Source organism: Varanus komodoensis, unplaced genomic scaffold, assembly GCF_004798865.1.
Source record: "Varanus komodoensis strain SLA01 unplaced genomic scaffold, ASM479886v1 scaffold22, whole genome shotgun sequence".
Classification (NCBI taxonomy): domain Eukaryota; kingdom Metazoa; phylum Chordata; class Lepidosauria; order Squamata; family Varanidae; genus Varanus; species Varanus komodoensis.
Genome location: NW_025335606.1, coordinates 14,870,054 through 14,896,090, shown reverse-complemented (window position 1 = coordinate 14,896,090; position 26,037 = coordinate 14,870,054). Strand labels below are relative to the sequence as shown.

Genomic DNA, 26,037 nt, shown 5'->3' with positions numbered 1-26,037 from the left:
GGTTCTAGCCCAAACACTGACTTAAATTGAATCCTGGGTAACTTGCATAAAAATAATTATCAAGAAGACTGGGATGCTATCCAAAAAGAAAATCAATAGCTAAAGCCTTACCAGTTGGGCTGCAGCATTCTTTGAGTAATGTATGGGAGTTATGTCATAGGAACTGATACTTCCTGATACTGAACTGTGGACTGAATGGTTCACTTCCACAACTAAGAATGCACAAATATGATCTCTAGGCTAGAATAATTGAGGAGAAAGCTCAGTTAAAGAGCAGCAGGCAGAGAAAGTACACCTTGGACTAACGTCTAACAAGTGGGGGCTGCTTGGAGATTGCTTCACGCAGTGGTAACTGTTGAAACTCCATTCCAACAATAATATGCAGTGAATGTTCTTCTTCCTTCTACTTTCCCTTGCATTATTGTCTTATCCAGTGAGTCTTGCTTTCTCCTAACGTGCCCAAACTATGACAGCTTTATTAATAATTTATTGATAATGTTTAAGTATGTTATTCTGCTTATATTTTAACTAAGTCAAACAGCTGTTGTACTGTTGTTCCTTGTATCATGTCCTTTATCTTAGTTATTTGTGTTTTAAATAGTCTGTGACCATAGCATGTCACATAAAGTTCAGTTTGTTAAATTGACCCTGAAAGTACAGCTCAAGTCTATATTTTTACTTGAGTATTAATAATATGTCATCTTTGCACATGATCTAGTATCAGAAGAAAGCATTACTGGGTTGTAATGTTTTAATGTTTTTCCTGCAGCAGTAGCCTCTAAATATACCAGATCAAATGGAAGGAATGAAAGGGACAGAGTTGAACTTCTCCAGGATGCAGAACCTATGGATTTCAATGCTGACTCAATTAGTGAAGATCCTCTTGACTCGGATTTAGGAAGGTGGGGAACATTTGAGGTTTATTTCTCACCCTTGGGAGTGGGAGGCAAAAGCTGTAATAAAAGGAAGGACATATGAGTCTCACCCTCCTGCTGCATACCTCGCCCGTCATCACAGTGAATATCCATAGGCTAGCCTGTTGAATGAGTAAGAAATCTGTAAGTCGGTTAGCTCATGGGTGAAGCATCACACAACCATTTCACAAGGATCAATTAAAGCTTGTTGAATGGGTTGGGGCGGGGGGTTCAGCTGTTCAAAGAGGAAAAGTTTTTTTAAAAATCAGTAGCACTTTGGATCTCTATCACTGTGAGCATTCTTTAAAACCAACTGTGACCCCAGGAAATCCATGGTCAAATCTTCCATGGTTTATCTGCTTGTGAGAAAGCAATAACTTTGGACCACAAAACAGAGGAAGTTTAAATCCTGTACGACTTTCCAAATTAACTCTCCTCCTTACGCACACTTATTTTCTTCATAGGATGAAACACAGGTATCCATATGAACTCAGGATTCGGGCTGGTAGCTTGATTCTGAGCAAACAGCTGCTGAGAACTCATGCAAGAGTGTATGGTGTGCAGTGGATGTTTTTTGACACTCATACAGTGCATCCTAGTGACCCCGTGTTTCTTTCTAAGTTACGTGAGGCCGTTCATCCATCACATCATTGTTTATTTTTTCATTTTCATCTGACACATTCAACAGACTGGTTCAGCTTCTTTCATCCATAGCTGAATTGCCATCTCACATTATCTCAGGACTCTTTTGGTTTTTAAAACAGTTTGAATTTACAATCTTCTATATTTTCTATATGCCTAGTGAATCCCCTGAATAAGTAGAAACCTTGTCTTTGGTTCTGGAAAGGGGAAGTTGCCCCTTCTTTCTTGTGCTAAGAGTATAATTTTGTCTTGTAGAGGGCCATCTGAATCAGAAAACCAATACTGGTGGAAAGTATTTAAGAGAAATAACATGCCCCAATCCAAATTATGGGAAAGTGTGGCTTCTTTTATCTTTTAAAAGCAAACCAGATGTGCTCACAGCTCTCCCCTTGATAGAGCAAACATAAGGAGCACCTCACTCAGATCTTAACATCTCAACAGAACAGGTTTCTCTGCCTTGTTGATCAAGATACATGGATGCATATATGTGTGATGCACACTCCTTACTTAAAGATAATCATGGTTATGATAGTGGTGCCATAACACTGTGGTGGAACACCTTGTTTTGCATGCAAAAGGTCCCAGGTTCACTCTCTGGCTTCTCCAGGTAGGGTTGGGGGAAAAGCTCCTGTCTGAAACTCTGGGGAGCCTTTGCCATTTCATGTTGACAGTCCTGGGTTACATTACATGATTGTTTCCATTTTTAATTTCAGATAACTAATTACAGTTCATATTTTAGGTATTTTAGCATTATGGGAAAAATGGTCATCCAATGTTGTTACGCAGATGACTTTATTTAAATATATGTATTGTGTAAATCCCATTCCTGGCCTATTTTGGAATATAGGTCATACATTAGGGTCAAATTCTAAATACAAATTATACCCTTAGTTCTTCTATATTTTATATGGCAAAGTGGCTGAATAAAAGGTTGGCGCTAAAAGACTCGTGATTCTGTTAGTTGCTGATCTCATGTATTTCATTCCTTTTTAACCTTACACTACATATAGTTTTTATGTGTGTTCTTTATATATCCTACAGGTATCAGCCAGGTGGAAGATACTTGTCAATGTCAAGAAGCAGAATATTTGATGATGTCTAAACCCACAGAACTCTCACATCCATTGCTTTGGGAATTGCTCTTTCGGTAATATGTTCTGTAACCAAAACAACCTCACTTTATAAAAAGAAACTTGAATGTTGGAAATAATGAGCCTTTCCCCTTAAAATGCACTTTGTATAATTACTTGCCCAATTTGTGACAAGCAAAAGCATGGCTCCTGCAACTGGGACCACCTCAGCAGTGCCTTTCCCATCTTTACCCTCACTCCTTCGAAACCACTCCACTGCTCTTGCCATAATGTGAGAATTGTGAACTATAGGCAGATAGTGGAAGGGTGAGAGAAACAGTTCGACACCGAACAGAGTGGGGAAAGAAAGGATTTGGGGTCAGAATTTGATGCTAGACAGGAGTTGCTCTCATAGTGGATATGATCTCATCTGACCTGAAAACTTTATATTATAAACATTTAGAAGCCTTTTTTCTAGAATTTACTTTTAAGTTGATGGTCATTGATACATAATGGTATATGATTTTGTCTTTAGATTTGGATCAACAAGGTAATTTCAGTTTGTTATAGGTTGATTCAGTTTTAATAAATATAGGGTCAAGTGGAATTGTCATTCATGTTGAAAGTTATTTGAATTTTCTTTTTCCTTTATTCCTTTCTGGAAGGATCTTAGTTTTCGAGTAGGTATCCTAAGGTCTAATGCAATTGGGTCATCCCAAGTGAGCTCACCAGCATTGTCTGATGCAAGCTCATAGACTACCTTCCATTCAAGCCTTGGGCATGATTGAAAGAGCCGCTCTGGGCAGCTCATAGGGTGCCTGGACCTTCAACTCCAGTTAAAGAGCTGGAGAGGTATTAATAACATAACTGTAAAAAAATAATAGTTATCATCAGGAAAGCCTGCACCAGAAGAGAAAATTATTTCTGTCAGTATTAAATACGTACAAATGGCATTGGCATGTGTGATAGATAAGACCAAACAGAACCGTAAATGTTCATATGTACTGATTTAACATCATATATATTACAATGTGCTCAATGAAAGAAAATCCATCAGAAGTTTCTCTTTAGGAATTTCATCTATACATCTGAAAATCCCTTCCAGCTAACACATGTTTAATGACTCTGAATGTAGAAATGTTTAATCTTCACTTCAAGCAAGTTCATCATGTCAAAAGTAACATATAGTTCACATAATTCTTGCAGGGTGTGAAAATGGACTATTACTTTTGAAGAAATGAATTTAATATGGTATGATTCATTATTGGCAAACAGGAGTAGTGATATCCCAATTGTATTACCTTGCGTACATTTTTAAGAAATAATGTGCTTTTGCGCCTTAGAATAGTAAATGTGTGCTCTTTCAAGCTGGGTCCTTTCAAAAAGTGTCAGCTGGGAAACAACATTGCTAATAATGTGCGTAACGGCCTTTGTGAAACTTGGGTGGCCCTTTACAGTGTAAGGGCCCAAAGTAAATCAACAGCGAGTGCGGTATGAATGGAAGGAAAGCATACTTCTGTTATGCAGTCAATACTGTTTGCTTTCTTAAAACTAAGTTCAGTGGTTAGGTCTGAGCAGTCAATGAATGCCTATGAAGACCTAATTATTTATTTCTCCAGATAGTGTATTTCATATCTGAGGATGAGTTGTTTAACATAATATAGGATTTTGGGGGTATTTTAGGGAAGCAAAGCATTGTGGTATATTGTATACTGAATATTACGGCTATAGTGTATACAGCTATTCAAATTCCATTGATTTTGATGAAATGTAAGGGTCCTAATAGCATGCTGTGTTTGGCGTTTGTCTAGATAATACTAGACATATGGAACAGCAATTGCTTTCTGCCACTACTGAAGAAAATCTGGGGATGAAATCCAACATTCCAGTTGCTTGATGGGATTGTCTCCTCTTTTCCCTGTTCCTAAATCCCTCTGCAAATCTGCTGTGGAGGATGCCTCAACCCACTAAAGCAGAGGTTGAGAGGCTAGGGGAGGGCTGTGGGGGAATTATCTCCTCCCTCTTCTTCTGCTGATGTATACTTAATCAGCCCTAAATAATACATGATGTACCGTGCATCTCCCCATCATCACTCAGGAGGGCAGGGAAATGCAGGTTAGGTCATCACATACAGATAAGGGAGATGTGGAAGCAAAGAGGCACAGAAGGGTGCTCATCCGTGTTTCTTAAAAAGTTTAGTTAAATCTTTGACTTTCTTTTTAGGGGAAAACTAGCATTGATATGCTTCATAGTAGCTTCAGTGAAATCTCTTTAATGCATATGCTAAAAGTGAATGGCTCTTGAAAGCATGTTCTCTCTTCACAATGATTTGTGATTTCACTTATATGCATGTTGGCTTTTTGCCCAAGTTCATATAGTTTACATGAGACTTAAAAAGTGGGTCTTATGCTGAATCCCAGCACATACGCATCTTTGGAAAGCCAGATGAAAATCCCTCAAATATGACACAGAATGTAGTTTTTAAAAGTTTTTTTCAAATAACCTAGAGTTTTTTTAAATCTCTGGAAAACACTAACTGAAGAAGAAACATTGTGAAATTATGACTTTGGAAAAGATTTTCACATGCTGAAAATGCTGTGATTTTTAAAAAATAATGTAGCTAACTAGTTAACATTTGTGGGGATTAATTAAACTTCTCATCAGCATTAGTACTAGTTTAGTTTCAATATTAAACCTGTGCTTAAGAAATATTTTACTCATTATAGGGAGATTTAAACTTGCCATTACTGTTCTTCAAACAGGTAAGAACTATTACTTCAGAAATATCAAATCCATTCAGAACAAATACATCGTTTGTGGGTTTTTAAAAACCCCAGCAGGAGGTCTGATTAATGTTTTAGTAGTTTGTTTAAGCTTTCAGTGAGACTTCTGGAAGCTTGCTAAGGACTTGATAAGATGTTGCTGATTACTCAGGTGCTGCATTGCAGACCAGCAGCTCACCACCTATTATGGAAGGTAAACCTGGCCCTGGTAAAACTGGCTGCTATAAAATGTTCTAGGGTAATTTTGCAGTGTAAGTGGAAGTAGCTCAGTGTGATCTCAAAACAAAACTGTGCCTCATTAGACTTGCCTTTGGAAAGGCAATGTGTTTGTGTGAATAATACTCTGTCCAGCAGCCTTTGAGGGACTTTGTGGTCACTTTCAAAGTGAGGCCAAGTTGCTTAGATGTAAGTATGTATGGGATTCAGTTCCAGAAGCTTGCATTGCATGATTTTGCTAAGATTTCAGTGTCTTGCTCTTTACACATTACTGTGGAACTTCAAGGCAAAATAAAAGTATTGAAAACATTTTTGTTTTTGCTTAGGGTAGCATAAAGTGGATGATGTACCCCTAAAGTGGATAATGTACAGGAAACTAGTTTTTTTATTCATTATCCTTGTCTAAGATATTAGCAGTACTAGGATGCAACAGTGTTGAGGTTATTTCGTGTTGTAAACGTTGGTGATGCTGACCAGTTTTTTGAATTTGTAAGAATTTTCTGCTGACTTACAATTGTGTGTTTTACAAGAATTTTAGATTCCTTGTTTCAGTACAAATCTGAGGGATGCAGTTTTCTTAGCAGTTGCAATCATGCAAAACTTGTATTTGTCACTGATTTCTTTCCCTGTTAAAGTCATGTGCTAAGGTACTTGTTGCTCTCCCAAAGGGAACAGCAGAAGCAGTTGCTTTGTAAACTGCATTGGGTTTCGGAATCTTGGATATTGGGATGTATATTTGCTGCCACTGTATAATTGTTATTTATATATCTAACAAGGGATATAGGAATTACTGTCATAATTTAAAATGTAATGCTGTATATTAGTTGGAATTAAAATTAACTTTATTACATTATGGTTCTCTGATCAGAAGTGTTTTCTCTGTAATTGTGCCAGAAGGATTGTCAAGACTGAAAGTGGACAACTCGGGGTACAATGCAGTTGCGATGTCCACAACCCTCTGAACTTGGAAGACTTGCATCCTATGCAAGTCAGGAGGATCATGGCGGCAGAGGCCATCTCCTGCCTGCAAAGCAGTTAGATGACCAAGTTCAACTAAGTGCAGCACTTTAGAAGAGGAGAGAAGCAAGTGAGGCACTGCCAGGATACGTTGTATCTTGGTTGTTCTGATCCCCTCCCCTCTTTACCCACCAAACTTTTCTGGCAGTTTGCTCAGAGAAGCAAGTGGTGTGGCTCCCTGCATGCCATCTGTTGTGGGGAGGAATCTGCCTACAGAGCTCCAGCTATGAGGTTGGAGCAAGTTTCCAGGCTTGTATCTGGGAATTGGAACAATTCTTGGGCATTTAGAAACTATATCTAGAGGGCAAGGATTGTCCTGCCTGTTAAATCAATACAGCATACTAAGACTGAGGGTATTTCTGAACAGAATATGCTTGTTTTCTTTGTTTGTTTTTATTAAAAAGCATGGAAAGATCCACTATTGTTAAATAAATTGTTTTTTAAAGGGAATAAGAGTAAAATAACCACTGTACCGATTCAATCTCTGCTTCTTTGAAAAGCTGGTTAATGCAGCTCAGGTGTACCTCTACTGCTAATTTCAAGGTTGCTTTCGAGGATCATGTTTTCTCCATTTGAGGTATAGCTGTCAGTGTTCAAAGAATAGGATTTCCCTTGTATATCAACTGTTATGTTACTCTTATTACCAGTGAATGGATGGAGTTTTTTATTTTCCATATCTCTTGAAATGCTGAGACAGACACTTAAAAATTGAGACTTCAACTGCTGTACTTCATATTACTGTAGAATATCTAATAGGATCTAATTGGCAAACTGAATCTCATGAAGTAAATTTGCAGGTTGAGTTGAAGTGTTGCAAATGTTGTAAAACAAATAACATTTATTTTGAGAGATGGAAGTGTACAGAATATTAAAATGAACACTATTTTATGGAATAATGATTTCTGTGAAATCTAATGAACAATGCAGGTAAAAATCAATGCTTGAATTTAGTTTAGCCATTCGGATGCTAATTTTCTCCCAGGAGTTAATTCTTTCTAAAATGCAAAAATTATCATTAAAATGTTTACCTATGATATTGAGATTTTCCAGTCTTCTTCCTCCCCCATTCTCTGTGACCTGTTGCTTCTCAGGAATACTTCAGCAATCCTTGAATTGGCTAGACTAGGAAAAATTGCAACCATCATCACTGTTCCCCTCTCAAATGTCATGAATGAGCTCATTCCTTACCTCCATTGGTGAAATAGTGTTTTATTTTGCTGTAAAGAATAGTAAATCAGGATTTGTTCACACATTACAGATTTCCCATGGTAAGGAAAGCAGAACATTGCATGCGCTGAAGCCAAGGAATGTGTTAACACTGGTAGTTGTGTTACCTTGCTGCACATTTACTGTTTTGAGCATGTGGGCTGACATGACTGCTGGCCAAAGGAAACCAAGAAACCATGGGGTGCCACACTCTTTGAAAGTGTATATACCTCTAAGTACATGAGTATGTAATCAGCAACACTTTAGTATGTCTGTCTACTAGGTCTTTGTACAAGAGAGCTAAATTGTATACCTGAAAACAATATGCTTTTGCTTTCATATGTCATTTTCTTTGGGATTGGCAAAGCTTGAGCTCATAAAACACCTTTGCAAACACAATTTCAGATGGGCTGTAAAAATGTTGCTGCATGTGAGTAGATAAGCGTCCTTTGCCACAGGTCTGGTAGATTTCTGTCTGTAAAATACTGATGTACTAATTATGGGGCTGGAGTGGAACTGCACATCTCAGAATAAAGTTTGCATGAAACAGTTGTTTCTACAATAGTGTTGTACTTTGTCAACATCTTGGATAAATATTAGCATTTGTGCACATCTACAGAAATTTATAACCCCACTTCATGTAACATCAAAATGCCTTGTAGTCCTGTGGGCTCAGGCAAGCATCTCATCTAACAAATGAATAGCAGCTTTGGAACAAAACCTGAATAGGATGAAAAGAAGCAGCTGAAATGGCATCTGTTTAATTATGGCATTGACATTCATCTTTCTTGCTTCCTTTTCACCTAAATATGAAAGGGAAGGACAATAAGACAACTGAATTGAATTACACTTTTAGTAGGTGTTAAATATGTTATGTCTTTATACACTCTCCCCCCTCCCTCCATAACACCCTGAGAATCCATGGCCTGTTGTGATCATTCATGGTGGGTCATGTTGCCCAGGTTTGGACAACATGACAATCTGCCACCAATGAGCCCCAACAGCTAGTGAGCTAGGGAAGAGCAGCAAAAGTCCCCTGGTGCTCCTTTGGACAAGCAGCTTCCAGCTGAGCCCTGCTGACAGCAGCCTCTACAGTGCTCAAGCAGCAGTTGGCTACTATCAGGAGCTTTCCCCCTAATCAAAGCAGCTATCCTTGCTGGCAACTCAAGAGTATACCTCACAAGACTCTGCCAGTGGTTGCTGGGATGCTCTCCTTGCCAAGGCAGCACACATCCGCCAGGCAAGAAGAGGCAAATTCTAACCATCTTTGCTGGTTACATGGATCTGGTCCACGTTTCTGCTCCATGCTCTGGACACCATCATGGAGTGGAGCAAGGATGCCCCATCCTCTCCTTAGCTTTTCAGGGCATGAGCCCTGTTTGCACAATAATGATTCTGGCAGCCACTCTTTGTGAGTAATTCACAAAATAACCACTGTGGCTTATTGTCAGGGTGGGCTATTAAGTCATGCCTAAAAGTACAGTCAAGACCATCCTCCAGGCATGTTCCTCTCCTTTGTTCTATATGTTCCAGTACACAACAGAACACAAGGTGGTGCTGTGGTGCACAGTGGAACTTCAGAAAAAGACTGGACTTTTCATGTGAGATCAAAGAAAACACTGCATTATTCTAGAAGAAAATGCTGACATGAAGAGGCCCCTCCAACTTCCACAAGTGAAGAATCATGTACTTGAAAGGCCAGGTTGCCTGACCTTGGCTTAGGTCATCTCTAGGCCAAGCATTGCTGCTTAGCCAACCTATTGTAAACTCTCTAACTACCTAAACAATGAAGAATCTTTGAGAATCCACTGCAGAGCCAGAGTTGAACCTTTATGTGGTGGGGGGTGGGGGCAGTCAACAGATGAAAAGATGGAATCTCCAGCCAGGCAAGAAGTGCAGGACCAGAGGAAATACACTGTACTGAAAAAGGAAGTTGAGGTCTTTCTCTTCCTACGCAAAGGAAGATTGCCCCTAGTTTTCTGCAGTACAGGCTAGTTTTTCCTCAAGAAAGGGGAGAAGACATGATACAGGCACCAGCAGAACCTTACTATGGACATAGCGGCTCTTCAAGGAACCATGCAGGCCGCTTGTGCAGGGCTGTGCTAGTTAGTATTTTCCCTTTTTGTTTCTTTTGCACGGATTGACCAATTTGAATTGCTTGTTGTATGATTTGGATCTGACTGATCTTTTCCTCGTTATGTATTTCTATCCTAAAGAATATTTTGCCCTGATTTCATCAGAACAGGCCATGCTTTCGGGTCATGCTGCAATCTAGCTGTGTTGTCCAGACACACAAGTGGGTTGCAAAGAAGCCTAACACAAGGGACTCTGGAGGCTGCATCAGGCCTCACACTTCCAGCAGGTTTGCCAAATTACCACACCTATTCTGAGAACCAGCAGACCAAGACAAAAGGAGTGGAAGCTTTCTTTTGCTTGAGAGAGTGCAAATACCTAAGCTGGACCTACTTTTTAGGATCTGGGATACTGGATTAATTCCACTTGGGCAACTGCTCTGCCACAGAGCTATGCTTGCACCCAGAAAGCCCTCACTTCAGTCCTTTGCATTTCCAGTTAAAAGCAGCGGGGAGCAGTGATGCTGAAGTTCTGGTTTTGCCTGTGTCCCTGAGAGCATACTAAAAAGCAGAGACATCACCCTGCCAACAAAAGTGCATAAGTCAAGGCTATGGTTTTCCCAGTTGCAATGTATGGCTGTGAAAGCTGGACCATAAGGAAGACTGAGCGCTGAAGAACTGAGGCCTTTGAATTGTGGCCTCACAATTCTGTAGTGGCCCCTGCGAGTCCCTTGGATTGCTAGGCAATCAAACCGGTCAGTCCTAGAGGAGATCAACCCTGACTGTTCTTTAGAAGGCCAGATACTGACGATGAAACTCAAATACTTTGGCCACCTAATGAGAAGGAAGGACTCCCTGGAGAAGAGCCTAATGCTGGGAACAATAGATGGCAAAAGGAGAAGAGGGTGGTAGAGGGTGAGGTGGCTGGATGGGGTCACTGAAGCAGTTGGTGTGAGTTTAAGTGGACTCCAGGGGATGGTGGAGGACGAAGGCCTGGAGGAATGTTGTCCATGGGGTAGCAATGGGTCAGACACAACTTCGCGACTAACAACAACTGGAGAGCTACTGCCAGCCAATACAGAATCTACTCTCATTTCTCACCCCCAGCAGTAAAGCGTGCCCCATGCTGTAATTATACTGATACTGCAGGAGTCTGTTTAAGTTTCTCGTGCTCTTCCTACCAAAGGAAGCGGAACCAGTAAAACAGCTGGAATGATTGCAGACACAAAACTACAGTTATTAAAACATTCTTTTTATTTAGTTTTTCATGTTATTTCAAAAACAAGGGAAAAGTCTGCTCCTTCAAAACAGCTCTTAATGAGAGCACTTTTTCCAAAGATTTTGATGCTTGTTACTACTTAAATGAATTTTTTGAGTGGGTAACTGCGAAACAAACCAAGCGGGGGAGTGAACATGTGAACTTGTTTGCCTGATGCAAATATATTTGTTTAGCTTAGGTAGTTTCTTTAAGAGTGTATATCTGCAAAGGAAGCTTGTGATGCCATGCCAGGGGGGCTCCTTATCCATTGCAGCTTTTATTCTGAATTTACTGGAGCTATCTATAGTGCTGCATGGTGGTAAACCTGCTTTGGGGGTGGCATTCAGCACTGCATATACATCCTATAAAAAACAAGGGTATGGCTGCAAAGGATGAGGAGCCCCACCGATACAGGCATCACTGGCCTTTCTTGGTTACCCAAGTCTTCCAAAGAGGTACCAAACTGCTTAAAACTTTTCTTTCTGAAGCAGCATTTTAATAAACAACAAATGAAGTGGTAAACCTGTATCAGGTAGAACGCTATTCACAAGAAAGCACTTCTGCACATTATAACTAAGTGAAAGCCTAGGCTAGAACCTGATTCCCTGATACCTAGTTTTCCAAATGCATGGCTTTTACTTTTTTTAATGGAGGAACAGTTGTTAATAAGAACACCACACCTGCAGATTAAAATGGCACAATCCAGTCACAGGTGCACCACTTTCTTTCTTTCTTTCTTTCTTTTTTTTCTTTTTTTTTTTTTTTTTGATCCTTGGCATCCAAATACTGAAATCCTTCCCTTGTACAAAAAAGGATTTTACAGGTGTTTCATGTGGGTTTCTCTTTTGCCAGCTTTCCACCTCCATGCTGCAAATCTTAAGCAAAGAAAAGGGGCACGAACAAGCATCCCGCACTACAGAAACAATTAAAGGCCTGGCAGGTTTTGCCTGGCCTTTCGCACGCACCCGCGTCTCCCTGGAAACAAGGTAGTAAACTCCAGGCAGGGCGGGACCCGCCAAGAAAGCGTCCGCGCTGGACGGGCAGAGAAGTCCTCCAGTCAGCCTGCACCGCTTTCCACGGTTTGGGACGAAGCATCACAAGCAGCCCAATCGGAGGAGGGAGGTGCAGGCCCGTGGGCGGGCGGAGGGGCCGCACCACTTTCCCAAAGTGTGCAAGGCAGCGCCCATAGTTTCAGGTAGACGCAACAGGTAACAGATTAAAGGTAAAGATTTTATTTTTGTTTACCGCATTCTTCTTTCGTTTGGCTCAGGGGGGCTGCCACCTGTATGTCAGCATCATTCAGCTTTTTTGCTTTAAAGACAAAGACAATTTTTAAAAGTTGGTGAATTTAGAAAATCGCCGGTAAGGCGGCAGGGTATGCTTTGCGGGGGGGGCGCGGGGGCAAAACCTTTTCTGGCTGTAGGTTATTCACAGTAAAATCTCAGGGAATGATGGCAAACACTGAGTGTGCCCATTTATTTATTCTTTCCTTGTTAAGAAAAGCTTGGTTGAAAGGGGCCTGCTTGTGTTGTGTCTGGAATCTGTAAATGTGTTTTTCTAATGGTTATAATTTAATTACTGCGAGAGTTTGTTTCTCCTTTTTCTTACAAGGGGGAACAGAAGATTAAAATACAATGGGATAAAAATGCAATCAAATACCCAAACAAAAATCAAAACAACAGTCCATCAGTCCAATCCACAATATAAAACTGCAGGATGATGAGAGCAAGAGGATCTATTTTTGGAAACTAGTGCATAAGCACACAAGAATATTATAAATAAAGAAAGCCCTTTCTCCTTTGCCCATCCTTGCATCCTCATTTATGTTCATAGAAACAGAGCGAGTCGGAAGGGGTCTCCCGGGCCATCTGGTCTGACCCCTGGCTCCAGCCGGCTCCGCTCACGACATGCCCACCATGTGCATGTCCAGCCTATCTTTGAACACTCTCACTGATCTATACTTACAGGAGAAAAACGAACACAGGACAGGTTTTCACTCTGGCTTTTCATTGCCTTCTCCACCTGATGTCCTTCAGTTACTCTGAACGCGTTCCCATTAGTCCTAGCCAATTTCTAGAAATCCTGGGAGTTGTAATCTAAAACATTTAGAAGGCGCCAGGTTAGAAAGACTTGGGATGTGTAGCATAGGAGCTGATTGAAAGCCTGACTGAAGAGCCAGCATGAGTTAAAGTCCTCTGCATAAGAAAGAGTTTTCTTGAGGAAGATTGCACCTGACTGTGAAGATACTCACCGTGTTGGTGAGGTCACCTGCAAAAAGAGATATATTATAATAAAAATGGTAGCAGGAAAAAGGGAGATACAGACTAAATAGCTTTTGCAATTTTTTTTTGCATCAGTACGGACTAAATAGCTTTGCAGATGGTTTTTGTACAAAAACACTTTTGCCTCCTGGCAGAAGCCTTCTATGAAGCTGGTGAATCATGTCTATATGACCCTAACCTCAGAGTTCAAGACATGGGAAGCTCGATCTGATTCTGTTTCTTTGGATCATAACAGGACAGACTTGCTGATTTGGGGTCATGCAGTGTCTAGGGCAAAACATGTTCCTGTGTCAGTGAAACTTGAGTACAAATAATGTTACAAAGTCAGAAGGTGGTGCTTTTCATTGGGAAACTCTGCAGTGACAAGGCTACACATATTCAGAATCCTGGAACATCATTACACATCATGCAACAAAGTACTAACATCTACTGCAGGCTTTGGCCCTGTTAGAGGCAGCTGCTTAAATTCTTTAACTTATGAGGCTGCATCCAGATTTAGGTTTTAGCGACTGGGTGGACCCCCCCTCCGCCCCTCAATTCCCTGCCAATATAATAAACAGGCACTCAGCAGATGTTGCAGAACTGTGATGCCTGAGGGAAGGGATCCCTCCAGATCAGAGAAAGGGGCTTTGCTCGAGCAGATCTTTGCAGAAGGCAGATCCTGGTCATAAGATACATATTCCCTGTCATGTTCCCTACAGTCTGGTGGGTGTAAAGGGTGGAGCAGGGGTTAGGGTATTTGCCTTGATAGGAAAATAGCCATCCATGTCCAATGGTAATTCTTAGTGAACAGTATGCCTCATTTAATATCTGACGTAATTGTATTGCCTTTTTGGCAAGCGTTTGTATTTCCTCTTGAGGGAAAGATGAAATTCCAGTTTTGGACAATGTTATCAGATGGTTGCAAAACCCTTTCTAATAATTCATTAATAAGATAGTTTGAAGAATAACTTTCATTGCTGACTAGAGGAGTAATAGCAATGCAGCTGTAATGCTTTGCATACATTTTGGAATTGTAATAAGTACAACCCTTTAAAGAAATATTTCTTTTTTCTTATTTTTTTTTTTTTTACTCCTGTTGGCTGTTGGAGCTGTATGCTACACATATACTTGTGTTTAATACAAGTTATTATTTAACACAAAGGGATCTTGATGCCTTTGAGGACCTCCTCAGAGCCCATTGTTTTGGGCTCAACACATGTTGGGCTATATATCTAACCAGGAAGCTAAATTCATATCCAATCCACACTTTCATTTAAATCAGTCATCAGATATATGATTTCATTTAAATCAGTCATCAGTCAATATCAGATATATCGATAATTGAACTTGAACAGCTAACCATGAATGGACACAGTGGAGAAGGAGGAGAGGAAGTTGAGCCAGACTGAAATAAAAGAAATGAGATGTTTAAGATGGAAGAGCATTGCAAGGCCAAGCCTTCTAGGACAGCAGCAGAGATCCAGGTCTGAAGAACTCTTTGCTTCTGCTTAGGAAGAACTGGTCCCAGTCCAATTAGACCGCTCTCTTAGGAAGAACTAATTCATCCAAGATGGCAGTAAAACATAGGTGCCGATTAAAGAAAAAACTAAAGCCAATCTCAATGCAAAGAGGAGTTATTGCCAAATATCCCAATTTGCTCAGGAGATGTAAAAGCTGACTGTTAAATAATTCCACCCGAAACATCCTTTTCTTTTCTGAAAATGATGGCCTGTGTCAAGGCTGAAATTAAAAGCTAGAGCTTCCTCTCTGGAGAAGCACTGTTTTCTGACACTGCCTATTTTTCACCTTGGTTTGCATGCCTTAGTGGGGCTGCATTGCTGGAACAAGGCAGTGGCAGCTCCTGGCAAGGGTGCGTGAGCACCCCTGTTTCAGGCGAAGGATTCTCCCACCGCAAGGGAGGCCTGGCGCTGCTGCTGTGAGACCATGCGTGCCTGACCTCAGCCAGACCTCTGCCCCACATTGTGCCTCCTACAGACTGGGTGAAGCCCAGCTAGGCTCATAGTGGCACACGCAGAATTGCCGAGTTTGGGTATAGAGGTGCCTGTTCTTACTTTTAATCAGTCTATGGATAAAGCAACTGGAATAGTAAGTGCCTGCCACAGTGTTTAATAAGGTTATTTTATATCATGGAAGAGGCCACCTTTTTGATGTCATATTTGGGATCCATCAATGCAGCAGTAGTCCTCCTCCATGCCTGTGGACCGAGCCAAGATCCAACCACTCCTTTGCTCCCCTGGATGCAATTCTAGGCCCAGTGACTTGGAAGTAAAAATAGGAAGGATGGAAATGCTTCCAAATAAACCTGCATAGGATCTGGTTGCGCACTTACTCAATTATTTTTCTTCCAACCCTGTAGTTATGCTGCAAATTGTAGGCAAGTCATGCAACACGAATCATGTGTCTTTAATAGCTGTCTAGAAACGGGTATTTAGCTGTTTCAGTGTTTCTCAGCACTTCATGGAAGCCTACCCTTATAAACATTTTAAGTATGTTTCACATTCTGGGATGCCTGGTTGAATCTGATGAACACTAGATTCAGGCACGTCTCAGCATTCATTCATCCAATATTTACCCATTTGTTCGCTGTATTTTACTCATTCGCTTTTAAAAAATCCCACCCCCCCGCAAAGCCAGCCTGAGATTCATATATGTCTATCCATGTAAAGGTGACTCTTTTCTGTGAAAAAGGTTGACAGCTTTTTTGCCAGCGTCTGCTATGTTTTTAACAGCAGCTTGATCTGCAGATCGCATTTAGTGTTTGTCTTGTTCTTATGAAGCACTGACTGAGCTTCCACTTATTGGGCAATGAAGAATTAAATAAAGAAATACATATCCGTGCCCTCAAGTAAAATATTAATCTGTGAATTGGGGAAGGACCTTAACTTCAACCTGCATGTTGTGGTAACTGGCCTGCCCCAGGCTCACTTTCTGTTGTTTAACTTATCCATAAGTAAAATGTGGAAAATGTGTTTTAAATGTTAGGCTTGTAGGAAAATGTTCACTCTCTGCCTAGTAAAAAGCCTCCTCAAACTGCAGCCTCCTGCTTTTCACAGGTGTTTTTCTCTAAAATGAAATATACTTGGGGTTAAAAAAAAAGTCACAAAATTTGCATAAGGCTAGTTGTGTGCAGTACTTCCCTCCACCTCCAAGGCCCCAAACAAAGATTCAAAATGAGGTTAACTACAGGTCTTTTTAATCTCATTTGAAAACCAAGAGGCAGAGCTAAAACCTGCAACAAACAGAATTAAAAATCCATTGAGGAAAAGCTGTTTTATGATTATTTAAATTTATAAGCCAAACTATTGTTATGCAAAGTCAAGCTCAACAGGCCAAGCATTATTTTGCAGATTGTATGGTTATGCATAGCTGCCTGTACTGGCTGAAACCTGAAATCATCCATATGCTGATTCAAACCTGCAAGGGAAACCATTCAGCCAGACAAAAGCCTTCTCACTTGCAGCATTTGCCTGGCCTGAGGCACTTTTGTCCCAGGATCCAAAGTAACCTCTTTTGCAAACAAAGTTGGGGTGTGTATTTGCTGTGCTGTGTTGCACAAGGGTCAGGAGTATTTTTTTACTGGTAAGATGTGACCCCCCATGCATCCATCCTCTCAGGACCAGTTCCTAGGAGGCTATGCAGAAAGAGGAAATGTATATCACACACTGAAAAATCTGTAGTCCTAAATCTGCCTCTCTGGCCTTTTTCAAACATTGGCAGGCATGGAGCATTCTTCTCCCTGCCTGGAGCCTATTTGGTAACTCTGCCAGTAATCCTTCACCAGTTCCTTAACGTTTCTTCTCCCAGATGCCTGGCACAGCAAGACACGACCGAGAGATGGCGCTCCAGGCCAGAAAAAACCTGGCCAAAACCACTGACCCAATTGAGAAACTTCGGCTTCAGTGCCTGTCCAGGGGCTCTGCAGGGATCAAGGGCCTCGCCAGGTAAAATGAGGCACTTAAGCAGTGCAATGTCCTTGTTGCTCCTTGTTGAAACTCGCTGGGTTTACTTGACCTGCCCTGCATCATGTGCTTTTATGCCACACTCTTGGCGAGTCTTTCCAAATGCTGGGCAGTTCCTGGGCTTATATTAAGGGCACCTACTGGGCATCTCCACCTTTCATTTGTGACTCCTCAGGCCCCTTAGCATATGTTGAGGAAGTCACCATGGGCTGTAGCTGTGCTCGCCTTACTTCAGCTACACCACGTATGTCAGTTGCTTGCTCCAGGGTAAGACCAGGGTTCCACAGAAGTCTTTCTCCAACCTCACTTTGTGAGCAGTCTTCTCCCTCATAGTACCACTGCCTGCAGAGGCATGTTCGCAGTTGCTAGTCTGAAGTTTAAGCCCTTGACAAACTGTTCAGTGGTATTTTCATGACTCTGCAAATGATTCCAAAAAAGAAAATTATGCTTTGAAGAGGTGTGCAGTGTGTCCTACATCATTCAAGGATTTCAGCTATATCTCATCAGAAAAGAACAAAGTGTTTTAAGCTGCGAATACTTCCGCAAGCGCACCGTGCGACAGAGTGCCAGCTGTTTCTTGGAGACTTTGTCTGCTGCAGCTACAGTGAGAAGCTACTGAAAAGCTGCTCATTGCTGTTTCCTCTACTCAGCCAAGTTGCCCTGTAAAACCAAGGAATTCATGTTGACAACTATTGAGCCAGTAACTATGTGCAACAACAAACTTTCCACTGTCACCTGCAAAAAGGGAAGGATAAAAAATCTGCCCCAGCTTCTGATGCTGTGTAACGTGTGTTTCTCAACATTTCTATGGTGCTGTTTCACTAATGGTGAAGGCTATTCTGCTGCAGACAGATTTATTCATCCTTCCAGAACACAACAGGCACAAACACTGAGTCATATCCAGAAATACCAGACCTAAAGCATTTCCCTGCTGAAATACTTGTCACCCCTGCTGGCAAGCAGTTTATAAATGCTGAAGGAAGCATCACAGCACAAGCAGCCTATGACTTTCTGTGGGCCTGGAAATGACTGAAGCACAACCAGCATTACTTGCAAGCTGCACCAGGGATTTCAGTGTCCTTGCATGGTTTCAAGGAGCACTCCAATGTCAGGCTGCCTCCCTTACCTAAGGAAGTCTGTATTCTTAAGGTGCAATCTTGCTGGGATGGCTGTAAGCCCCCGAGATTTACAGGCACCCAGTCCAGAGCCATCCCTCCCACACTCCTCCCACCCTGAATTTTTGCCTAGAGGGACTTTTTTGTCTGGGAGGAGACAGAGATGCCAGGATAGCTTGCACCCTGGCCTCCCTGGCTCATCCCCTCCCCATCCCCCAGAATGCCCTCCCCCCTCAGAGTCACCTCCCAACCTCAGTGAGAGCCAGCACAGCTGTTTCTGCACCAGCTGCCGGGGAGAAGGGTCTGTAGAGTTCTGATGTCCCGCATCAAGGCCAGAGTATGACTCCAGATCCTGCAGTCCAGACTATCCTTAGGCACTGTCCTGAAGGCACAGTATTGCTCCTTATCTGAGCTTCTGACAGACTCATAAGCTAACCTTATTATAAGCAGACATAAAACAAAGGTACAGGGGCTCAGAATCCCTTTCATCAAAGGGATTGTGATATAAATACAGAAATAAATATCAGAATGGCCCTAAGCACCAGCTGCAGGGCATCATCACCATCATATTTTAATTATGTTATAGTATAATAATTTAGAATTATTAGATTGCAGGGAGGGGTGGGAGAGAACAGTAACCTTCTGTTACATCTATTCAGACAAAATACCAAAAAGGGCAGTGCCTTTCCCACTCACTTTCCTTAACAACTGGAGTTCAGAGGTGTATATGTGCCCTCTGATGCTTGCAGTAGCAAGCAGACACTCTGTCTGGTTTGCAGGAACAGCCTTACCACCATGAATTTGTTTATTCCCGTTTAGAATCATTCAGATTGTTGGCCATCAGTTCATCTTATGGCAGCTAATTCCATATTTTAATTTCACTGTGTGAAGAAATATTTTCTTTTACCTGTCCTGAGTCTCCCACCAACCAGCTTCATGAAGCAATCTAATATTATAAAAGAGCGGAGGCGGAGGGTGGGGGGGGGGAGTCTGTCTATTTTCTCCACGCTGAGCATAATTTTGTAAACCTTGCCACTTAAGTCACCGAATGTTCTGTGTTAATCAGCTGGGAACATTAACCTTTCCTCATAGGAGAGTTGACCCAGCTGATCAGACATTTTAGACACAATCTGATGTGTGTTGAGGCAGGAGAAAGGCCTGCAACTTGTTTGAAAGTGCAGAGCTGTACACCATTGCCTTCAATTTTAGAGCATAATTCTGTGCATGTTTTGATAGAAGAAAGCCCTGCAGCTCGGCATGCTGGTGCTTGCTGGAAGTTATAGGACTGTTTTTTACTAAACACACATAGCATTGTACTCTTAGTTGCACCATTCTACACCTTGCCCAATAATTTGCAGGTTTTACTTGTGCTGCATCTCCAGATTTTGCAACTTAAATTTGTAGCCTCAAGTCCTTTAGTTCCTGAATATCTGCATGATAATTCTTGATATGGTAACTGCTTTACAGTTGGTTTCCTGACATTTCTGAGCAATGAGGATTTTTTCCTGTTTCTTAAGCATCCTCATCCTAAATTCTGTATTCTCTCTCACAACCCCCTTTTCCCCTTTCAGTGATCTTATTACTTTTCTTCACAGTTGCCCTTCTTTTCTTTAGGGTCTTCCACATCATGGATGATGACAATAGCAAGACTCTTGATTTCAAAGAGTTCTTGAAAGGCCTCCATGACTATGCAGTGATGATCGAAAGAGAAGAAGCTGAAAAGATTTTCAAAACCTTTGATAAAGACGGGAATGGAATAATAGATTTTGATGAATTTCTCATAACGTTAAGAGTAAGCATTTTTTAAAGTCCCAACAAAATGCTTCTCCATGTCGTATTAACATAGTATTGGTAATTTTATGTTACTGTTTAAGGGTTATTTAAGGTTATTTTATTTGATAAATGTAGTTTTAAATGTAGTTTAACACACACTTCACAGAAAAAATCCCCATATTAGCTTATACATTATCTTCAGGGGAAAAGATACTCCATTTTTCTTGTGGTTTTTGGTTTTAAAAAAACCAACTTCATGTTGTAAAATTAAATTGACACAGGAAATACAAATTAAGTTTTCACATTGTAATCCTTAATGTAGTTACTCAGAAGTAAGTTCCACCAACATGGTTTGCATGTTGTACTAAGGCTTAATAACTAAGCAATTGTTTAACTTAAGAATTTCAGGAAAAGCAGATTGTACAAGCTATGGACGTGCCATTTGTGTTTTCAGTTAACAATCCAGGAACACACCATTCTTGGGTAGTTTCATGATATACAAACTCAGAAACACCCCATAATTAACCCAGTGACTACCCTTGATCTGAGTTGGGTAAACTCTAGGTTGTAAAATAAGAATATTAAAGCCTACATAAGAGAATAGGCTCAGATGAGTTCACTGTCATAAAAAATATGGAAGAATAACCAGACGTTATCACTTTGGGTTGACATTTTCCTGTGCAGGTGATTTGTAAGTTGAATAGAATGGCAGAATCCCTATCAGTGTAATATTTCTATTAGGCCAACCAAAAGATCAGGCATTCAAGATCTCCAAAACCTCTTTATGAGGTATAAATTTGCAAAAAAACAGGTAGTGGGGGACAGGGAAGACCTGATGGCAAAGCACCAGTGACCCCCACCTCAAGCCAGAATGTTTTCCTTCCTTGTTCCCCCTGAATCCCCCATATGCTGACTGCATCCTTTCTTGCGTCCTTGCCTGGCAACCTGCACTGCTAGTTATTCTTCCTCCCTGCCCTGGAGGACTTCCCTGGCACCACCAGGAAGTGGGGTAGGAGTGCAGATGGGCACCAGGTGGCTGCCATGCCATTTCTCCCAGAATGCAATGTCCGATGCCAAGGCAATGCACAGTTCATAGATCTTTCAATGACAAGTGGTCATTGCATTTTTGGTATTTATTTATTCCTGTGCATTACACTTCCTTGCCATCCGATAGCCAGAGCTCTCTGGGCAGTAGTATTTGGGAAATGTTTGATAAATTTAGTTCCTGCCAGTCCAGTTCCCACAGCACTGGCACCGCTGGATACCCCTACCTGGAGGGGGAAGAAATCAAGCACTGGCAGCCTTGCGTGGCTGCAGGCGAGGGCAGCAGCAGTGCAAGCTGGGAAAAAGATGGCAGCCGCCACTTAGGCAGGGTGGGTGGCAGCCTGAATGCGCCCTGCTGACCCTGTGCTCAAGTGGGCCATGTGCTGCTGGTGGGTCTGAATACTGGAGCCGCTCTGAGTGCACCAGAGAGTTTTTTCAGTCAAAGTGCTGTGGAAGAGACCTCACTGTAGTTGAGTCAGATTTACACTCCTCTCCCCAGAAACATGATTTGGGAGGAACGGATTCTGTATGTCTCCCTTGACCATGCACAGGTGAAATTCTTAACCCACTTCTGCCCTTCTCCTCAGAGAAACCTTTTCAAACTTAAAAAATGGATAATTGAGTGAATGGATGTATTTAAGAATATTGGACATTTAAGAAATGCAGTCATACAACCTGATGCATGAAGGAAGGAAAAGCCATGACTGATGACTAAGGATGCATCCTATGCAAGTTTAGACAGAAAAAAAGGATGCGTCTCCCAGCATGCCCTGACAGACTGGGGCATGCTGGGAATTGTAGTCCTTTTTTTCTGTTCAAACTTGCATAGGATTGTGCCAGGCCTAGACTAGGGAGCAGGAGCAGTTGTCCACCTCAGCAGTCATGCGTTTTTTTACAGCTGCTGAGTGTGTAAATTGCCTTGTGTGCCCCCTCCTCCCCACCCCCAGATCCAGGCCTGGATTGTGCCTTAGATCAGGTTTATATTCACTGCCCAGTTTGTCTGCAAACAGGTCATTATCCAGTGGCAGGGGCAACACAATAGCTCATGATTTTAAGAGGAAGATCATCTTAAGTGATAATGCACTGATTATAGCAGAAGCTTTTGTGAACTAGAGTCTATGGCACCATGAACCTTCATGACATCATAGATCTATGGGTCTTTAAGGGAGCATAAGCACTCGTTGCTGTTGCTGTGACAAGCTAACACAACTACCCCCTGTCTGTGCGAACACTTCGTTTGTAGAGCTTTCAGTGGCAATCTCGCATTCCTGTCTTCTTCCTTGTTCCTTTCACTGCATCTTGCCCTTCCTCCAAGGAGCTCAAGGTACCATACTGTGCACGCTCCAGATAATTCAGCAGTTGGTTGGCTATAGCAGGGAGCCCAGTGTATTGACGCATAACAGTGAGCGCTGCCTGGTTTGAGGTCTCACTCCTTGGCTGGCTTGCTCACAATACTGTGACACAATGACTTCTGCAGTCTTCCTTTGGGCAAACCACGTCCACATCTTTTTCTTCAGTGCTGTAAACATGTTAAAAGGAAATACTCATTGAGGATGCATATGCCATTCAGGAGCTTCCAGTTGAGGGGGCCCTGGTGCTTCTAATCAAAAGATGCTTAGCAGCTTTTCTGGCTTTTCCGCCTTAGTGGAGTTTTCTTTGGTAAGAAAAAAGGTCAAGAAGTGGTGGGAAAATGCAAGGTGCTTAGAAATTGCATTGCTGTAACTTGCTCAGACAGCTTCAGCTATGGAGTGAGGTAGCAAATTATCAATATCAACATCGTTAATATGGGAAGATACCATCATCCAGACCAACTTATTAAAAGCTCCATCTGGAAATGTCTTAAGCAAAAGTATTGCTTTGGATTTGACAGTGCTGGGCAGCAGGTGCTAAAGGGGATACGTATCTCCATTCCTCTTTTTAAAGCCTCCTATGTCTAATGCAAGGAAAGAAGTCATTATGCAAGCCTTCCGAAAGCTAGACAAGACTGGGGATGGTATCATCACCATCCAAGATCTGCAGGGTGTCTACAACGCAAAGCATCACCCCAAGTACCAGAATGGAGAATGGACAGAAGAACAAGTTTTTAGGACTTTTCTGGATAACTTTGACTCACCCTATGATAAAGACGGACAGGTAAGTGAAATAGCATATATTGACAGGTGGCTCTGCTGTAATATGCAAGAGCTGAAAAATTAGAAAATCATGCCAAACCAAGAATAATGAAGGCAAGATGCTAACGGTGAGAACCCTACCTGCACACACACACCTGTGAAGATGGTCGTGTCCCCTGGGGCTCTTTTTCTTCCATCGCCTTATTGGCTGGCCCTTGGACCATTATCCATATGGGAGGCCAGGGGCACTTGGGTCCCTCCCCCTTCCCAGGGCTCAAAGGATGCAAGTTGCTCCCCCCCCCCAACCCCCAGGATGGATCATGCCCTGCATTTTTTATTTAATTTATTTTTCGATTTATATCCTGCCTTTTTCCTACAAAGGGCTCAAAGCAGCTTACATCATTCTCCTCCATCTTATCCCCACAACAACAACCCTGTGAGGTAGGTTGGGCTGAGAGTCTGTGGCTGGCCCAAAGTCACCTAGTTGGCTCCATGGCCAAGCGGAGACTAGAACCCAGGTCGCCTGAGTCCCAGTCCCATGTTCTTGACCACATTTGTCCTTAACAAAAGTAAGTCCCTCTGTGATCACACAATGAATGCCTGTACCTTCATGGATAAACCCTTATTTCTAGAGAACACAACTTCTCTAGATGCACCATGCATAATTCTGCCATTAACAGTAGTTGAATGAAAAATGGTGAGCTTTGGTTGGATTGTTGAAAGAATGCCAGTTCCATGTGGGTTTTGCAGGACAAACCTGAAAGGTGGACTAGGAACACTGCAGTTTCAACTGCAAACCGCATACGGCCTAGAGCTTTTGCTTCAATGGCTTGGGTCCTGGATACTTGAAGAAGTTCCTTCTCCCCTATGTGCCCTCCCACCTCTTGAGACCTGAGTCAGAGGCCCTCCTCCGTGAGCCACCCTTGAAAGAGATCAGGAGGACGGCCTTCTGTGCAGTAGCACCCCAATTGTGGAACATGCTGCCCAGAGAGGTCAGCATCAGGCGAAACCCTTTTTATTCTCCCAGTATTTTAATTGTTAACCTGTTTTAATGCTGTGCAACTGCTGAAACTGCTATTCTTATTTCTATTTTATTAATCTGTTGTAAACCATCCCGAGACATCTTTGAAGGGACAGTATAGAAAAGTTTTAAATAAATAAATAAAATTTGTATATAGTATTTTTCACCTATAGCCTTGAATATGTTTTCCTCAAATTTCTGGCAAGAGTAGGCTCTTTGGCACAATCCTAAGGAGGAGTACTGCAACTGAATTGCTTGCTGGGACTTTTCTGTGAGGACGTTCCCCCCAGTCTGGTGTCCTTTGGATGGTATGGACTTGGACTCTTTTCAGTCCCAGCCAGCATGACCGATGGTCAGGAGTGCTGTGAGTTGTAGTCAGAAACATCCTGAGGGCCCCAGGTGAGGAAAGGATGGCCAGGTACTCCTTGTTAGAGGTACTTGACTGGACATGGGAGGATGCAGAGGACTCCGAAATGGCCTGATTGCTTGTGATTAGAAGTACGGGCTTCAAATGAGATAACTGGGCCTGCTCTTTTTCCCTTTATGTTTCTCCACCTTAGGTTACAACAGAAGAATTCATGAACTATTACTCAGGCGTCAGCGCTTCCATTGACACCGATGTCTATTTCATTGTGATGATGAAAAATGCTTGGAAAATCTGATGGCAGAAAACAAGGCCGCTTCTCCTCCTCTTTGTTGTTTTAAGCATCTCTGAACCTGGCATGCAGGACAGTGTGATTACATTCCAAGCAGCATTCATAGAAGGAAAAAGTAGTTACGTTATCACGGCGCTTCTTGTTTTTGCAAGACCAGCCTTAAGGCAGATGTGCACCTGGATTCAGCAACAGGCGTTCCCAGTATAAATGATTCAAATCGGGGTGGGAGGCATTTCCGAGGGAAAATTGGTGGTCAGATCAGGGCGCTGCCCCCTTCCTGTATTCACTGAGTTCCTTCCACAGCTGTCCCTTCCCTGCCCCACCACCTCCACTCCTACTCTAGGAAGGGTCTGAGTTCAGAAATAAGGCTGGGCTGAGGGAAATAAACTTTTGGAGGGGGGAATCACAGGAGTAAAAGTAGTGGGTGGGGAAAGATTAAACACACACTTCTTGCACAAATTACTAAGTGTTTTAGGAGAGAAGAGTCTTTGGTGAGAAGTCATTTCCACCTAAGGTGTAGGACCAGGGCAGATGTCAGCAGTGGGCACCTCTCATGGGCTTGGCCCTTTCCTTCCTGCCCTTAGGTGCTAAAACACCAGAAAGTCCCTTTGCAATGCAGATCATTATTGGCATTTAGCAGCTACCAGACAAAGCAATTCTGAAAACTCTCTAGAGAGTTGGAAGATTAGCCTCTGCTCATGTCAAGAATGTTGAACGCAGACTGAGAACTTCTTCCCAAAATCCTTTCCTTTCAGAACCTCTGTGAAGCACCAATCAGTGAGACCAACACAAGCCCTCTAACTGGGCAGCTGGTCTCTCCCACCACCTTGTCATGGGATCAGGCAACAGATATTCCTCCTCCCCTTCCAAAATATTCCTACTCTTCTGGGAACCG

The 26,037-nt window shown here is 42.1% G+C and overlaps 2 protein-coding genes across 3 annotated transcripts in view; both read left to right on the top strand.

The window, feature by feature from the left end:
- Nucleotides 1-8,410, top strand: part of LMBRD2 (LMBR1 domain containing 2) — a 35,502-nt gene extending 27,092 nt beyond the window's left edge. Inside the window, exons 17-18 of one of the 2 annotated variants that reach the window (XM_044431183.1) lie at nucleotides 773-902; nucleotides 2,598-8,410. In XM_044431183.1, the coding sequence (XP_044287118.1) occupies nucleotides 773-902; nucleotides 2,598-2,658 (191 nt within the window). In that variant the 3' untranslated portion in view covers nucleotides 2,659-8,410. Of the gene's footprint in view, nucleotides 1-769; nucleotides 903-2,597 lie in introns of both variants that reach the window. The other variant, XM_044431182.1, reaches the window with a different exon arrangement.
- An 8,857-nt stretch (nucleotides 8,411-17,267) lies between these two features.
- On the top strand, nucleotides 17,268-25,797 carry CAPSL (calcyphosine like). The gene is made up of 4 exons (XM_044431186.1): nucleotides 17,268-17,404; nucleotides 20,152-20,329; nucleotides 23,278-23,487; nucleotides 25,047-25,797. The coding sequence occupies exons 1-4, from the start codon at nucleotides 17,268-17,270 to the stop codon at nucleotides 25,146-25,148; spliced, it is 627 nt and encodes a 208-aa protein (XP_044287121.1). The 3' UTR covers nucleotides 25,149-25,797.
- The last annotated feature ends 240 nt before the right edge of the window (nucleotides 25,798-26,037 follow it).